This window comes from Dipodomys ordii, unplaced genomic scaffold (assembly GCF_000151885.1).
Source record: "Dipodomys ordii isolate 6190 unplaced genomic scaffold, Dord_2.0 Scaffold111, whole genome shotgun sequence".
NCBI classification, from domain to species: Eukaryota; Metazoa; Chordata; class Mammalia; order Rodentia; family Heteromyidae; genus Dipodomys; species Dipodomys ordii.
The window spans coordinates 6,930,216-6,949,115 of NW_012267327.1; the positions used below are offsets into that span (position 1 = coordinate 6,930,216).

General features: G+C 36.9%; 1 protein-coding gene across 4 annotated transcripts in view; it reads right to left on the minus strand.

Moving 5' to 3' along the window:
- Positions 1 to 495: 495 nt before the first annotated feature.
- The window catches only part of Naa50 (N(alpha)-acetyltransferase 50, NatE catalytic subunit), a 20,485-nt gene continuing 2,080 nt past the window's right edge, over positions 496 to 18,900 (minus strand). For 2 of the 4 annotated variants that reach the window (XM_013028552.1, XM_013028551.1), the window contains 4 exons: positions 7,725 to 7,861; positions 7,201 to 7,320; positions 6,542 to 6,608; positions 496 to 4,718 (listed from right to left, as the gene is read on the minus strand). In XM_013028552.1, coding sequence (XP_012884006.1) covers positions 4,544 to 4,718; positions 6,542 to 6,608; positions 7,201 to 7,320; positions 7,725 to 7,861 — 499 coding nt within the window. In that variant the 3' untranslated portion in view covers positions 496 to 4,543. Of the gene's footprint in view, positions 4,719 to 6,541; positions 6,609 to 7,200; positions 7,321 to 7,724; positions 7,862 to 7,970; positions 7,979 to 18,900 lie in introns of those variants that run through there. The other 2 variants (XM_013028554.1, XM_013028553.1) reach the window with 2 other exon arrangements.

The window sequence follows — 18,900 nt, forward strand, 5'->3', positions numbered from 1 at the left end:
CTTTTCTGTTTATGTGGTACTGAGGAATTGAACCCAGAGCTTCATACATGCTACGCAAGCCCTCTATCATAAGCCACATCCCCAGCCCTGACATATCTTTAGAGATTAGAAACTTTTGTCACTAATGTATGCCCAGAACTCAAGTTTGTAGAACATTGTTTATAGAGACAATTTATGAATTTATGTGTACCATTATGCTTCAGGGTTGGAGACTGCTAGTAACAAGTAGAATTCTAGACTGTTCAAATATATATTTGGCCTGTACTGAGACTTGAATTCAGGGCTCAAGAGCTATCCCTTAGCTTTCTTTTGGTGGTTAACTGAAGAGCCTTTTGAGTATCAAGGATTGCAGACATGAACCACCAGCACCAGGCAATATTGTTCAAATCCTTAATGGAGGACTTTTAATCTTGCCAATATGGTTTATAAAAGATTATCTAACAATGTTAGCTCCATAAATGTGGTCAAAGAAACAAAAGAAAAACCTTTTAAAGCTACAATAATATAACACAATCTTTAATAGACTTACCTCCTTCGAGTTCAGATGTCATGTTTTTGAGGGCAGTAAATAAATATCTAGGCCAAAGTTCAGAAACTTCAAGATATTATGCCCAGTAGAGAATTTTCCCATGTTGGATTTAAGCTTTCATATGAATATAAGAAGGCAGTTATTTTTCAAGATTTAAATGATAGTTGAGAAAGGAACAAGTGTCTAGGCTGAGTTCAAGTCCCCCATCACAAAACTGTTTAGACTATTTAGCAACTGCTTCATATTATTTACTCACTTTCCAAGTAAAACTCTGATTGAAAGGTTTTGTTACAAGGAAGTTGGCTTCTGCTTAGCATTCTCATAGATCACTTGTACAGGATGTCAGATATAAGGCAGCCCTTACAGAGGCCCACTTAGTAAGGAACTGAAGTCATATGAATGAGTCCCAGTGGTGGGTCCAGTTCTTATCAAGCCTTCAAGATGATGCAACTGTCAGTTTTACTAGAAATTTATGAGATCATAAGTTAGAAACACCAGGTAAGCTGCATGTAGATTCTAAACATGTTTCTTGTTTCAAACTACTAAATTTTGGAGTGCTGTGATAAATAAGACATACCAGGCACAGATTAACCATTTTTTTGAATGAAATAAATCCCTTAATAAGAACTTTTTGATTGTAAATTTTAAGCATTAATTTATGCTTAATTCTTAATGTAATGATCAATAAAGTGTAACAGATGGTTGGTTGCCTTTTACAAAATAATTTTTTTCTTTTCTTGTTCTGAAATGCTGTGGATCAAACCCAGGACACTGTACAAAATATGCAAGCACTCTTATGATTCAGCTATATTCCATACAGATACAATTTCAATTCATGTTTGTTTGATGTTAGTCAAGGGGAAAGGGTGGGGAAGAAATGAATGCAGACTCACCCAAGTACTCCTTCCTCACTACAAAAAAAATCTCAATACATTAATAGTCAATACACATTAAATAGCCTGCAGCCTAATGTGAATGTAACTTTTTAACAATTACATTCATAATACAGCAGGTTTATTTCCTAGACTTTACCTTTTCTTTCACTGGGATCACACCACAAGACTTTGTGCAATTTATCAAGTTCCAAGAGATTTGTATTACCATGCCTTTTTTACACCAGCACTGTTTTTTATGAGCTTTAAATTTAGATCCTGAGAACTATGAAAATAGCAAAATGGTAGAAAATGACTATGTATAGTTGTACACTGCAGGATTCAGCACAATTCAGATTTTTTCCCTGACATTTATATACATCACAGATCACTACCAGAACATCACATAAGTTTATTTTAGATGTAACAGCAATGTTAAAATTGACAAATTTAATTCTTAACTGCACCAAGTAAACTTAGCCATTTAAGTTTTTTAAAGTTATTCCCTCCAAAAACTGAGGGATCTTTTCTTTTCCACCACCACACTCCATAGTTTCCCAACACTTCTCTGCTTGGAGGATTTTCAGTTGGCAAGTAAAAACTGCTTTAGAGATACTTCAGAATTCCTTTCCCCAAATGAAAACTAATCTGGACAAATTATATATTGCATAGATTTCTCTACAGATTCTTCTCTTTAGAACCTAAATGCAAATACCATACAGTTCAATTTTAACCTATTTGCCCCAGTATAAACTATCTGTCCTGAAAAATATGACATAATCAATTATCCTCCAGTTAACAGAACTGTTTTACCTCAAAGATTATTACATATCAAAATAACAATTTAACAAGGAGCACTACTTTCTGTCTTTACTGATTCACAGGCATATACTAGTGCCCAGGTTCTACCTCTTCCATATCCTTCTCTTCTGTAAGTAGATGGAATTATTCAATACAAGTTTGATGTAGGACAATTAACCCATTATACACACTTAAATTTAGGTTGTGTCATTCACTAGTGTGGAAAAAGAAACTATAATAATAGGGAGCCTACACAATCAATTCAAACTTTAATATTTCCCCTCTTTACATAACATGTATTTAATTTCATGAGGCAGCTATTCGGTTTTCAATAACCACACTTAGGAATACATTCATAGGACTGCTTAGATAGTCCAGGTGAAAGGGTTATAGAAACAGAGGCAGTGTCATCTCAGAAAACTCATTTATATATCAAAATCTATTTTGATATCTGGAAGTTTACATACAAAAAGGCTGATTTCTTCAAACTAATTATGTTTTCTGTAACTCAAGCACACTTCTCTTGGCAAGAGCAAGCTGAAGCTTATCCATAAAGGTAAAGGTGCTTAATGCTAAATTGTCTTCTAAGCTTAGATTTAGACTTTTCAAAAAACTAATACCCAAGAAACCAGTGTGGTCATTCTACATTTTTACTATCTTAAGATTACAACCCTATAAAACTCAGCAACTATATTCCTTCCTCTCTTTTCTTGGCACTCAAGACTGTTGAAGTCTATTTTACTTTGCACTTACACATTCTCAACAAAAACTTAAGGTTAAAAGTGTACACAAACACTTTGTAAAATAATTCTGTTCCTTAACTACTCATAAATGAGTCTTTTATCCCAGAATTTTACATAAGAGGATAAATATCAAGAATCAAACTGCCTTTTAAAGTCAAATGACAAGCCCTGTGTATTGTTTCAAAGTCTAATGAGACATTTCTTGAACCATCACTACTGACAATCTAAAATCTTCTAAATATTAGCAATGGGACAATGGGCTGAAAATATGAGTAATTCAGACATCTCTCACCTTACAAAAAATTATCAACTTGTCAAAGATTCCTACATGCCAGAAAATGGTCTGCCACAAACCAGAACTGTCAATACAGGAGATCACAGTGATATTTGCATTATTAACACTTTATACTTCTAACCTCTCCAAGAATAGAAGCAATTAGTTTAACTAACCATTCCTCTTATTCCAAATTCTTAAATTCAATATTATAGGCACAAGAGTATAAGCAAATCTGGGATGTGCTCCAACAGAAATGCAACAGCATAGCTATGTTATTCTTAAAAATACTGTCTAGTCTTTCCTATATAACTAAGCACTCAGTGGCCACACTTTTAACAGCCCACATTAGTTCACAATAAATGTATTTTATTGTGCAACAAGTCTACCTAAGCTTTCTTTAGATATTTTTCAATGTCCGAGAAAACAGGTGCTTATTTGAGGAACTGACCTACAATGACATCAACTCCAATTTTAAGGTTAGACTATTGTTGGGCCTATTGAAACAAAAATACAAGAAAAAGTCTATTAAAATTAAATTTCTTCAGGTCAGTTAAAGGCCATAACTCTGGCTGGCATATTAAAAAAATTAATCTCACCAGCCTACACTCCAAAAGTTAATGCCTCTAGGAACAATCAGAACAGCAAGAAAAATAAACCTGCTAACAACCAGTCTACTATTGAAAAAGCAATTTAACCAAACACTTAGATAAAAATATAACACTACCTACCCCAAACGGTTCCACCCATTAGAGAGGGGAAAAAAAATTGCTCTGAAAAGCTAAGTAAGCTTATAATTTCTTACAAGGATTACAAATGGTCCAACTCCTGAGAGAGCTCAGAAGGACTAAAGATGAAGTGAAGGCAATGTCTAGGAATTAGCATTCCCTAAAATTAAGTCCAAAAGTACCACAAACACACTAAACTTGTCTATGAATTAGAAAATAAGATATTGCTACTGCTTCTTTTGATCTTTTGAGATTAACAGTATTTGTAGGCTCTGACCTTCAATATGAAAGCAGGACATAAAATCAGCTAAAAATTTCCAAATCATCTGATACTTAACGTTTTGGGACAGTACATCTTATTAACTTAAACAAAACAGACCTACCTTCTTCTTTCAATCCAACCACCTCACAAAAATGAGAACTGCAACAATCCAAACATGATTTTTAAAAAAAGTCTGTGAAAGTATTAAACTTTTAGAGGAAAGAAAAGCAAGGAAAACAAGAATGAGGGAGAAAGCTTAAGGAGGGGGAGGGGAAATCAATGGGCCTCTTTTATTTGGCGACAAGCAAGTGCAAGAAGTTCATATGAAATTTGTTTAGTTGTCTGTCTTGTGCATATCTGCGTTCTGAGAGGGGACTTTGAGGTTTTTCTGAAGCACGTGAGCATCTGCAGGCTCTATCCTCTTATAGTAGTTCTTCTTTGTCTCAATAATCTCAAAGCCAAACTTCCTGTAGAAATCGATTGCTGACTCATTACTGATCTGGACATGCCTAAAATATAAGATGGCAACAAACAATAGATTTACATTTCATCAGTTTTTAAAAAAAATTAGTTTACTTTTTTGTTTATAAAGGTGATATACAGAGGGATTACAATTACATGAGTACATTTCCTTTCGTACAATGTCTTGTTTCTATCAGCTTTTAAGTCTTCTCCAAGACAGATCAAAATAGCTTCAAACTGAAGTTTTAGAATATTGCAGACATTCTCTTTACATTACCAGTAATCAACAAAGATTAGTTAATTCATAAGAGAAAACCTTTTAATCTATCGTTTCCATTTGCAAAATAGATGAGTGGGATTAGGATACTCATTAATAGTTGTTCATTTTACAGTTAACAAAGGATAAAGTACTATCATACTTTTTACTGGAGAGAAAGAATTCTGTAATTGAAATAGGAAAAATAACCAGAGGAATGAATGGTGATAACTAAAAATATGCTATGCTTTAAAATTAAGAAATCTGAACTTTCTAAGCCAAGAGCTGATGACTTACACCTGTAATCCTAGATGCTCAAGAGGCTGAGGATCAAAGCTTTAAGTTAATCAAGGCAGGAAAGTCCAAGAAACTCTATCTCCTATTAACCACCAAAAAGCCTGAAGTACAACTGTGGCTCAAATGGTAAAGCTCTAAAGTTTGAGCAAAAAAGTTAAAGGGACACAGCCCAGGCCCTGAGTTCAATCCCTATTACTTACATACTCCCACAAAAGGAAATAAAGACCGGGGGAGGCGCGGCGTGGGGGGGAGAAAGAAAGAAATGGAAAGAAATGGTAGTAATCTTGTTTTTACTCTCAAACTGGCATTCTGAAGTATAATCTCAGCTAGAACATTTCTGACTTGGGTTATTAATCTCAAATTAATTTCAAATGAACATGTTATTTTCAGCCTTGAACAAAGTACAGAGATGCAAACGTAAGGAAAATAATACAATGGCATCTGTAGCCTTGAATTCTGAACATCTAAATTGTAATCCTAATTTATCTCTATTATTTACAAACTTTCCCCAATATAATCAAGCGATGTGTCGGGTTGAGAAGGTGGCTCAGTGGTAGAGTGCTTGTCTTGCATGCTTGAGGCCCTGGGTTCGATTCCTCAGCACCACATAAGCAGAAAAAAAAAGCAGGAAGTGGCACTGTGCCTCAAGTGGTAGAGTGCTAGCCTTAAGCTAAAGAGCTGAGGGACAGCACTCAAGCCCAGAGTTCAGGCCTCAGGACCAGACCCAAAAAAAGAAAAAAGCCAGTTGTGGTGCTGTGGCTCAAGTGGTAGAGTGCTAGCCTTGAGCTGAAGAGCTGAGGGACATTGCCCAGGCCCAGAGATCAGGCCCCATGACCGGCCTTTTAAGCTATTTTTAAAACAAAACAAATAAAACTTTGTATCCACCTTCCATATTGATGGCTCTTGACAAGATTCAGCCAAACTCAAGTTTCGAATGTTCAGAAAAAAATTGTTCACCGAATTATTTTCTTGTCACACTACTTCTTGTCACTCCTTAAACAGTATAGTGTAACCAATATTTGCATAGCACTTATGCTGTAGTATGAAAAGTAATCTAAGTTGATTTAAAACATAGTGAGAAGACGTACATAGGTCATCTGTGAATAGTACGTCGTTTTATATATGAATTAGAACATTCTCAGATTTTGGTAACTAGGGGTTGGGATGCTGGAAGCAACCTCTTACAGATTATCAAGGGACAACTAATCATACTATTATGGTGTTTTCAATTATACAGTAAGTAATCAGATTCCAAAATTTCTAACGAAGACTATCAACAATTTATTACAAATAAGAACACAGTATTCTTATACTTACAGATAGATGTTGTCAAAAGTGCCATCTTTTTCACAGATGTTTAAGACATGATTTAACATTTTTGTTCCTATAAGACAAATAACCTTATAAATCAACCTTTAAATTTGACACTTCTCATCTCAACTACTTCATGCATCCTAATGTAGAGCTTATGAAGTATGTAGACATTTATTTCCTTAAATTTTGCTTTTTGTAATAGTTACCTATGGTTAAAACTGTAAAAGAGCAAGTATAATCACTTTAAAGAACCTAAACAACATGTTGGGCTAGAGGTGTGGCTTAAGTTATACAAGGCCCTCAATTCAAACCCTAGTATTGCCAAAAATCAAAGAGTGCCAGGAAGATGTGGCTCACACTTGTAATTCCACCACTTGGGAGGCTGAAGCAAGAGGGCTGAGCATTTAAGGCAAGTAAACAAGATCATGTCTCAAAAATACAATAGTAAAATAACAATAAAAAATTTAACAATACAAAAAAATGAAATGTGAGCAAAAGGAACAATTTCCTATAGGGTTTCCAATTGAATTACGTTAATAAACACAAGTTTTCACTTAATAATCTAGTAATGCTTTCCTGGTATTCCTGATGTACTAGATCAAACATACTAACAAACCATGTAATTATATATTTTTAAAGAAGTAAAGCACAAATAGTTTTACCTATTCCTAGTCTTCGATAAGGTGCTAGACATCCTAGTGTCATGATGTAAAGTCTCTTCTGATTCTGTGAATGATCCACCCTGCAGCATACTGCACCAACAGCTATATCATTGAAATAGGCTGCCATGGAGAATACAAAGATACAAAGTTCAACACAAACACATCTTAATAAACTTTCTCCAACTCTCTAGAAGACTAAGTTATTGTTATATAAGCATTAAACTTTAGTCAGCTACACTATATCAATATTAATGGCCTGAAACCTCTTATTTTGTCTGTAGAGGCTAGGCCTTCACCATCAGAAAAGTTTATCAGATAATATCATAAAGAACATTTAACATTTCCTTTTACAATTCAAATATTTATCTTGATTTCTGAAATTGTTCCCCTCAAAACCAGGATCACTACAATTTTCTCACTTGTAAAATACAGGTATTAGATAACTCTTCCTGCTCTATCTAATTCTAACTGGTACAGCAGAAAAATGTAATTTGTAAAAAGAGAAGAAAAAAAACATATGATACCAAGTTTTGCTAGCTCGCCAACCTCCAGCACATCCTTGTAGAACTTGTCATTGTAGCTGACCGGGAAGATGACCTGGTTTAGTCTCTTCAACTGCTTAATATTGTGTGGTGTCACATCTCCCAGCTCGATCCGGCTACTGGAACAAATCAAAATGTACTCAATAAAATATAATTAGCTTCATTTGTTAAAATGATTACATTCATTAAGTGGTAATTGTCACTTTTCTCATGACTGACAAATCCAACCCTTTCATCCTGACTATAATTCTTTTTTTTCCTGACTGTAATTCTGAAGATTACCACTTAAAAGCAAATTTTGCCCATCATTCACTCCAAATGCTACTCAAAACTTTTATAAACAACAAACTTCAGAAACAAATATACTAATAATATATAAAATACAGTCTCTTGAAGATGTTCCACCATTATGTAATAAGAAGCCTAAAAAGTACATCTCCTTGGTCCAAACTAATCCAATTTGTTAAGATTTATTCTAAGAAAACAATTCAAGTATGCAGTAAGTGTACATTCTGATTATGAAGAAAAGTGGTACAGGAACCAACTACAACAGAATCACAAGTTAATACTTAAAATTCATATTCCTAGCTGGATGTACATGACTCACACCTGTAATCCTAGCTATTCAGAGGCTGAGATCTGATGCTCATAGTTCAAAGTCATCCCAAGCAACAAAGTCCACGAGACTCCTATATCCAATAATTAGCAAAAGCCAAAAAATTAAGACTGAAACATATGCAAATTAATCATCAGTCCATTGTAGTCAATCACAGAAGTTTTTTGTTGTTGATCGGTCGTGGGGCTTAAACTCTGGGCCTGGGTGCATTCCCTGAGCTTTTTCTGCCATTTGAGCCACAGCTCCACTCCCAGCTTCTTTGGGGTGATTAAGCATAGACATTTCACTTCATGGACTTTTCTGCCTGGGCTGGCTTCGAACCACAATCCTCAGATCTGACTTGAGTAGCTATGATTACAGGAGTAAGCCACCAATGCCAGCTAAAGAAAGTCTTCATTCCTTACTTCTCTTCCCGCCACGCCCCCCCCAGTCTTTTTTTTTTTTAGGCCCAAGAGCCGGACTTGAAATTGGTACCTGAGGTGTTTGCTCACTGGCTAGTGCTTTACCAAGGGAGCAATGCCTCCAACCCCAGTCAGTTTGTTTCTTTAAAAGACAGAGAGCATTTCAGCCAACTGCAATGTGAGGACCATTTTGAAATCTGATGTGAACAGGGTTATTTTTAAAGAACATTAAAAGACGCCAGAAAATTAAATATATAGATGATCAGACCATATTACGTTTTTTGTTTTGGTCAGTCCGAACATGGGGCTTGAATTCAAGGTCTGGTACTGTTCCTAAGCTCTTTTGCTCAAGCCCAGCACTCTTACCTTTGAGTCACAGTACTACTTCTCATATTATGTATTTTTTTGTTGTTGTGGATTGTGGGGCTTAACTCTGGGCTTGGACGCTGCCCCTGCACTCTTCAGCTCAAGGCTCTACCACTTGAGCCACAGCACCACTTCCAGTTTTCTGGTGGTTAACTGGAGAAAGAAGACTCACGGACTTCCCTGCCCAGGCTGGCTTTGAACTCTGATCCTAAGATCTCAGCCTCCTGAGTAGCTAGGATTACAGGCGGGCCTGGCACATATTTTGTTTTTAAAAGACATTTTCTGTGAAAAATTCATTTTAAGTATGTATAAGTGGAATGATAAAGTATGTCTGTAATTTCCTTTGAAGTGCTTTAGCTAAAAATAGGGGGAAAATGGGCTGGGAAGGTGGCTCAGTGGTAGAGTGCTTGCCTTGCATGCATGAGGCCCTGGGTTCGATTCCTCAGCACCACATAAGCAAAAAGAAAAAAGCCGGAAGTGGCGCTGTGGCTCATGTGGTACAGCACTAGCCTTGAGCTGAAGAGCTGAGGGACAGAGCCCAGGCCCAGAGTTCAGGCCCCGCGACAGGACCCCCCCCCAAAAAAAAAATAGGGAAAAAAGTAAAGCAAATATGAAATAATAGATTCTACTTAGAATTCAGCCTGTTCACTCTGTGTCAACACACTCAAACCCACTGGGGCAGGAGCTTTGTCCATTTTGTTGTACAGGGCCTGGCACATAGTATTTATTCATGAAATAGGAAGCCTGCTCAGTACAGGTGCAAGGCAGAGGAATACACAGAGGAGATCCAGAGTGCCCACCTCTTGCCTGAGGGGGGCAGCCCTCATCGCATACCCATAGCCTAGCCTGCTAGAATGGTGAAGGAGCTGTGTACACGGATGGACAATCCCAGAGGGTAGTCTGTCCTAGAAATTCCTACTGGTTTGGGGTTTCTTTCCTACTTCTCTAGCTCCTGATGGGGATCAGATGATAGGGCTCACTGCACTTTTTACTTTCATAAGCATTTGAATTTTTCCTTAATAAAAAGGGGGGAAACACAACAAATGCAAGCACTGCTCATTACTTAAGTCATAAACTGAACGACTTTGACCTTTTGTGGCAACTTTAAAGGGTGGTGAGAATGTTGTTTTTGGTACTAAAATGGACAGTTAAAAGTACTATGTGTTTGCATATACACAGATGTGCACACACATTTGGACAGTGCTGCGATGGAACTCAGGGCCCTGTTATATATTAGTTAATTACCACTAGGCTACCACCCCAGCCATATATAAATATACATGATATATGATGTATATACACCATGTAGCACTCTACTACTTTGAGCCACAACTCCACTTCCAGTTTTCTTGTGGTTAATTGGAAATAAGAGTCTCATGGTGTTTCCTGTCCTGGCTGGCTTTGAACTGTAATCCTCAGATTTCAGCCTCCTGAGTAGCATTATGGTAGTGAGACACCAGTCCCTGCCTATGAGAATCATCTCCAATAAACTACTTTAAAAAGCCAGAAGTGGCATTGTGGCTCAAGTGGTAGAGCACCAGCCTTGAGCAAAAGATGCTCAGGGATAGCACATTGCCCAGAATTCAAGCCCCACGCCCAGCAAAAAACAAAACAAAATTCCACAAATAATGTTTTAATTGAACAACATTTTAAAATTAACTTTTAACTTCTACTCAGTTCTACCTGGGCCATGAATCGCCATTTCCCCCCAAATACAAGCTTCCTGCTATTTAGCTGTCGTGGTTATCAATGAACTGCAGTACCTATGATCAAGTAACGCTCACATAGTAGCCGGATGATGAAGTCATTCACTTCCCTACATATTACCAGCTTTGGCTGGTTTGGAACCATAAGGGCCCTCAGATTTCAGCCTCCCAAGAAGCCAGGGTTACAGGCATGAGCCACTAACACTAGGCTTTCAGTCATATTTTATATGCTGTAATTTTTAAGCTCTCAATATGAAACTAAGAAATCTTTATTCACAGATTACAAAACAAGCTTTGTCCTAAGTGAGAGAGTACATGTCTTAGATAAGAAGCTCTATCTTGGGGGGGAGGGGGGAGGCTGGGAAGGGATGTGAAGGTTAAACAAAGGAGGAGGATGCAATGCTTGGTAAGAAATGTACGCATTATCCTGCCCATGTAATTGTAACCCCTCTGTACAGTATGTTCACAAATAAAATAAAATTAAAAAAAAAGAAGCTCTATCTTTGTCCATTTTCTGCAGCTGTAACATACTACTACAGATTAGGTAAAACTGTAAATAAGAGAACTTTGACTCACAGTTCTGGACATAGGGAAGATTAAGGGAAGATACCATATAATAAGAGAGAAAAAAGACTTAATTCCCCTTCCTTTTATAATAGATTCACTTCTGCTACAAAAGTCAAACTAATCATGAAGGTGGCTTCCCTAAAAGCCTATTACCTCTTAAAGAGTCCATCTCTTAGCCTGTTACAATGGATTAAGTATCAACATAAATTTTGAAGGGGAATTCACACTACAGAAAGCTCTCAATTATTTTGAAACATTAAAGTAATATTGGTAATCATGACCATAATTGTAAAAAACAAACTTACTGTAGTATTACAAAGGGCCACAAGATGGTATATTATTCCACAAAAGTAGATCTTTCACTGTACAGAGTGTAAATTTTTTTAATTTTTAATTTGTTTTTTGGTCTGGGGCTTGAACTTTGGCCATAGGTACTGTCCCTCGGCTCTTTAGCTCAAGGCTAGTGCTCTACCACTTGAGCCACAGCACCACTTCTGGTTTTCTGGTAGTTTATCTAAGAGTCTTACAGACTTTCCTGCCCAGGCTGATTTGAACCGCTATCCTTAGATCTCAGCCTCCTGAGTAGGCATGAGCAAACACCTGGCCCAAAGTGTGACTTTTAAAGACCTATAGTAAAAAGTGAAAACAAAACCCAAAGCTTAAAAATCACATTTTGAATAGGTATGGAATTCTTTGGCACAAAATCTTAACTACTTGGTTATTTCTTGTTTAATGTTTCATCTGAAAGGGATTTGAGAAACTACTGGGTTATTCTCATTCTGCAGATGACAAAACAAACCATCTCCCAGAGCACAAAGATGCTCAGTACAGCTACCAAAAAAGTCAGAATCAGGTCTACATTTATCTAGGAATCCCCAGACTTTCTAGATCAGTCCTATTATGTTCCTTCAAAGAAATCATCTTTACTCAAAGGCCCCTGAGAGTATGTGTATGTATAAGAGGGAAGGGGGATATTAGTCTGATATGGATGGAAAAAGGTGCACTTGCAGGAAACTCAAAGTATCTTTTAGCAAGGCTCAATGTATAGCTATGGTCAGATTTAGGTGTCCATTTTTTTTTTGGTTAGCTACCAGTATTACTGTTCTAAAGTCTTACCTTCAGTAAATTAAAGAGTTGGGCTGGGAAGGTGGCTCAGTGGTAGAGCGCTTGCCTTACATGCCTGAGGCCCTGAGTTCGATTCCCAGCACCACATAAGCAAAAAGAAAAAAGCCGGAACTGGCGCTGTGGCTCAAGTGGCAGAGTGCTAGCCTTGAGCTGAAGAGCTGAGGGACAGCGCCCAGGCCCAGAGTTCAGGCCCCACGACCGGACCCAAAAAAAAAAAAAAAAAAAGTAAATTAAAGACTAACTCTTTTAGAGAATAAATTCCTCTAACCTAAAAGTAATCCAATTCAGGATTTATCAAAGCACATCTTAAATACTAACTTTTTAGGAGGCCTTAATCTATCCCATCAAGATTTTTACCTCATGTGAAATATAATATTGTTTTTCTTCCAAGATCTAACATCTCTGTACTGCTACAAGCATATTATTTTTACACTTTACTTTTTCTACTAAACTGTAGGATGTAGGGTAATTAAATATTTCAAACAATTAGTAAATTATCTACACCAAATCCAACCATTTCTAGCCCTTGATATGAACTGATACAGCTTTCTCATCTCACCTATACTTTATAGTAGGATTTCTCAATTTCTATACTACTGATATTTTAGGATGGAAAATACTTTTGGGGAAAAAGGGTTCTTTGGTTGAAAGATGTTTATAGGCATCTTCACATCACTGAGAATTAAAACAGGACATTTTCTTCATTACCATTTAAATGTTAATGACTTCCAAATTTCAGAATCTTGGCATGTATTTCTGGCTGATACTGGTGATCTCCATAGGTATCTGAAATTCAATTTGTCTAAAAGTGACTACATGATTTATTCATGATATGATCATAAATTAAGAGCACCTATCTCCATTCTTCATCTTTTCTCTCTCTCCTCTGCTTTCAGACTACCATGAGGTTACTAGTTTATGCTGCCACATGTTCCTAATAAATATATTCTGCCTTAAACAGACATATAGCAAAAGAGCAAGCCAACCATGGACCTCTGATATTGAGAAAAATACATTAATCTTCCCCTTTTAAGTTGCTTATGTAAGGAACGCTGTCCTATTCTAATTCCTATTAGTTCTGTATCCTCAACTATCTCCACAACCTTTTCCTATATTCTTTCCCTTACCATGATGAATCACGTCCACATTTTAGATGGAATTCTAATACCTTAATGAAGAAAGTTCAGAGCAAAGGAGATCATGTGACTATAATGGAATCAAAATAATCTTTGTATAAAGCCCTTCATCACCTAGCTATGGCCACTGATCTATTTTATACTCAAATGATTTTTGCCATACAAAACTACTTTATAATCTTAGAACCTAGTAAGTCCTTCTTCCTTCTTGGCTTACATTTGTACTTTTTCATTAATAGATTATAGAGATATTTTCTGTAATTGTTAACTGAGCTAGAGTGAAGACTAAATGAGAATGCCCTGATTGGCTCAGTTGGCACATTAGGTATTTGTAAAGAATATTATAGGTGAAGGGTGAGAGGACAAGCACAATACCCAACTGAAGAGAGAGCTTGAAAAGAACAATTCAAGTTCAACTCCAGGATTTTATTTCTTGCCATCACAGAAAAGTAGTGCAGATATAGAACTAAAAGTGGCAAATTTATGTCATATGTCACCAGAGGTTTCAGTAACTTCTTTTTTTTTAATTGTGAAAATACTGTATAGAGGGGTTACAATTACATGGGCAAGATAATGAGTACATTTCTTATCAAGCATTGTAGCCTCCTCCTTTGTTTCCCCTTCCCATCCCATCCTCTCCCCCCCACCAACTTCTTTTTTGTAGTCTGAGAACTCATTAAAGCTATTGCTGGCTTAGATATCAGCAATAGATTACAATTTAGAATTTAGAATTAAGCAATCCTTGTTCAGATGACAACAAACAAAAGACTCAGGAGTCAAGAAACTAGTTAAGTAATCCTACCATTTGTGGTATATTGGACTAACATTTAGAAATACTTGCCATCTGAAAACAGATTCTCTATGACATGTTTTACACAACTTTGGTTTTTCAGGGCCTCGTGGGTATATTAGGTATTTATAAAGAATATTATGTCCAACAGAAACGTAATTCAAGTCACATACATAAATAAAATTTTGTAATATGCATATCCAAACAGGTGAACTCCTTTCACCCTGTAATCAAGGCTAAACTTAACTTTCTACTCTATTCGACAATATGAGTATTTTGCCAGTAGTCAGGCATTGAATTAATTTAAGTAGTTAACAGAAAAGGTGGCATGTAGTAGGGTAACTTCATTATATAATTTTGTAGCTTTAAAGTACACAACTCATGCTGGGTCCCAGGGCTTACAACTGTTATCCTAGCTACTCAGCAAGTATGAAATCATACGATCCTGATTCAAAATCAACTGAGGCAGAAGTGAGTGAGACTCTAATCTTCAATAATCCACCAAAAAGCCTGTAAAGGGAATGTTAGCCCAAGTGGTAGAGCCTTGAGCAAAAAAAGCTAAGAGACTGTGCCCTGGGCCTTGGGTTCAAGACCTACTACTAGCACAAAACAACAAACAAAAAGAAAACCTATCTTTTCTAAGATGAAAGGTATGGACTACAGCTAACACCTGGATGCCACAGTATGACATAACAAAGTGAAATTTAATATGTTTTAGTTTGGTCTGGAAAAAGCCCTTGAAAAATAATGCTTTGTAAGACCTAGAAAGAGAGTTTAGCTGATGAGTTCATGTAGAACAATGTGAAATCAATCTGGCCACAAACTGTAATAAGAGGAATGCATAATTTTTATACCAATAGTCCCAACTTCCCATTTCTCCAATCATGTGTATACAGTAACATTCACCAATAGTCAAAATAATATTAGAATCTATGATAAACAGGGAAAATGTATCTGATGCAATAGGTGAGTGCTTAGCTTCTGATTGACCTTCAAAAAATTCTTTCCAACAGAAATAGAAATTTTTTTGCTCAGAGCTTTACTGTCCACAGAAAACAAACACTACAGATGGCAACACAGCGCACACACATCAGTATGGGTAACAAATATACTTTCTACATCATACAGTGAATTCTACTTCTAGATATATGCAAATAAAGCATCTTATGCATTATGGTAGAATTGTACCTAATCATTACAATCTAGAATAGATGTTAATTTTTCATTTATTTCTCTGTTGAATTAGGACACTGCATTGATTTTAACAAGAAAGCCTCATTTGCACATAAAAATCCACATGGTAACCAAACAGTGTTAATTCCAGATAGTTGGGAGGCTAACGCAGAAGGATTGAAAGTTTATGGCAACATAGCCAGGCATGGTGGTCCTCCAGTTTAAAGCTCAACTATGGGCTGTATAGGGAGATGCTGTCTCAAAAAACTAAGATGATCTGGAAAACATCATAAAGCTTGTTAACAGCTCCTATGTCCTAAATAATCAACAAAGATACATAATATTTCATGTAACCCAGAAGACTCCCTGGGTCTCTTCCCAAGTAACAAGGCTGTTTACAGGTAATCATTACTCAAAAATTTTCAACAGTTTCATTTCTAATGGCAGAATCTAACATTTTACTGTCTAGTAACATTTAAACAAAATGCTTCCTTTTGATGTTTCCATAAGCATTATTGTTCTGTATTTATATTATCCTACCTACTTTTATACCTTCGTATGTGTTCACATCTTCTTTAAAGACTTCTAAAAGGCTGGGTGCCAATGGCTCACGCCTGTAATCCTAGCTACTCAGGAGGTTGAAATCTGAGGATCCCGGTTCAAAGCCAACCCAGGGAGGACAGTCTGTGAGACTCTTACCACCAATAAACCACTCAGAAAACCAGAAGTGGTGCTGTGACTCAAGTGGTAGAGCACTAGCCTTGAGCTGAAAAGCTGAGGGTCAGCGCCAAGGCCTAGAGTTCAAGCCTGAAGACCAACCCCCCCCCCCGCCACCCCTCAAAAAAGACTTCTAAAAACACCAAAAACTAGAACCAATCTGTCTCTATCATAATGGAAGGACAAACCGATTTGGTTTCACTTGCATTACATCAATGACTACAATGCCACACCAGTCATAACTGTCTAAGGTAAACTTATTTTCCCTAGAGAGGAATAACAGAAAAATTTTTTACCACCCACAAATTCAAGTCAGTATCTCTCCCCACATACCTCAAACTTGCAGGTGTGCATATAAACACAAACAGAAATTAGTAACTGGAAATCAATCTAATAAGAAAAATACCAAATACAATGGAATACCTTATAGTTACTACTACTACCAATATCAAAAATAATCAGCCAAAAATAGTGTTCAGAGTGTGGCAAAAAGTGGCAAAAGCACCAGCACAAGTGAAAAGCCTGGAGTTCAAACTCCAGTACTGTCCCAAACAACAACAAAAAATCCCATATAAAATAGTCTCAAAATGAAATACAACAGGTATCAATGCATAACAGATACATTTATATTTTCTTTTTGTGCCAACTGTGGGGCTTTTAAGTCTAGGCCTGGATGCTCTCCCTGAGCTTTTTCATTCAAGTCTGATGTTTCATTCCTTGAGCACACTTCCATTCCCAGCTTTTTACTAGTTAGCTGAAAAATAATTTAATGGACTTTCCTAACAATCCTCAGATCTCAAGAGCCCCTGACGTACTAGGCTAGGTGTGAGCCATTGGCACCAAGACCCAATGCAAAATACTTGAATATAGGTTGATCAGTAGTTAGGAACTCTGTAATTTCCAATTTCAGATGTATCTATTCAACTTCCTGTCCAGTTCAGTGTACAAAAAACCTAGCAAATTAAAGTTCATACAACAAATTAGAATAAGACTTTTTTATAGGACTTTCCCAATCAAGTCAGGAGACTGACAATATTGTACATAGTGACTCTAGAGCTCAAAGAATGTACTACAGCCTGATTTCATTTGAAAAACACACTTTGAATTTAATGAAAAGTTCATCTTAATCTGGGAATACAAAGGACAATTTCTATAAAATCATCTTGAAATTGTTCAATCAAGAAGGTAATTTTAAGCTCACAATTGTTAAGTGTAAGACCAATGAAGACTCAGTTTCAGATTGAGTGGTACAGATTCAGTAACTAGATTTTATATAAATTTTCTTTAGGGATCTGCCTCCATCACTTTATACTTAAATATTCATTTAAAATTTAAAAATTGGGGCTGGGAAGGTGGCTCAGTGGTGGAGTGCTTGCCTCACAAGCATGAGGCCCTGGGTTCAATTCCTCAGCACCACATAAGCAGAAAAAGCCAGAAATGGCGCTGTGGCTCAAGTGGTAGAGCGCTTGCCTTGAGCTGAAGAGCTGAGGGACAGTGCCCGGGCCCAGAGTTCAGGCCCCACAACCAACAACAACAAAAAAAAAAATTAAAATAATTGTTTGACAAGTACACTAATTCAAAGTAGACAGTGAGCAATATCTCTGGGCCCATTTCCATAGCAAGTTATCAGGAAGAACATTACATACTGTGGAAACTGAGCGAAGTCAAAGATTTTGATATAAACATTCAAAATATTCTTGAGAGTTTCCCCATTTATAAATCCCTACCACAGTTTTAACACGGGGACCCTTCAACCTCATTTTTATTACTTTAATAAAACGTGGCAAATATGAACTGTGTGACAATGAGCATTAAAAAAAAAAAATCAACCCTAAATTGGAAATGGCATCTATACTCAAGGATTATAGTACAGTCTAGCAGAAAAACTAGACTTGCAAATACTTCCAAGATACACAATTCAACACTGAAAGACTATCCAATAAAGCAAAAGCAATGTGAGAAAATGTATTTCAGGCCTAAGACCAAATCGAACTTTGAGAATCTCTCCCGTGATTTCAAACAACTACCCTGAGACATTACTTATTTTTGGCAGTATGAGATTGCCTCGAAAACAGATTAACTTTCTTCTCAAGGATGTGCTTAATACTTTGAACATCTCCACTAACTTAAAGCAGAGTTACATTTCTTTTTTCCGGTCCTGGGGCTTGAACTCAAGACCTGGGTGCTCTCCCTGAGCCTCTTTGTAATCAAAGCTGGTGCTCTACCACCTGAGCCTCAGCGCCACTACCATCTTTTTCTGAGTAGTTTATTGGAGATAAAAGTCTCATGGACTTTCCTACCTGGGTTGTCTTCGAACCGCAATACTCAAGATCTCAGCCTCCTGAGAAGTCAGGATTACAGGCATGAGCCACTGGCGTCCAGCTTCACAGTTACAATTTTTATCTGACTTAAAAACTCAGGAATCTGGGGGTGGGAAGGTGGCTCAGTGGTAGAGCGCTTGCCTTGCAAGCATGAGGCCCTGGGTTCGATTCCTCAGCACCACATAAGCAAAAAGAAAAAAAGCCGGAAGTGGCGCTGTGGCTCAAGTGGTAGAGTGCTAG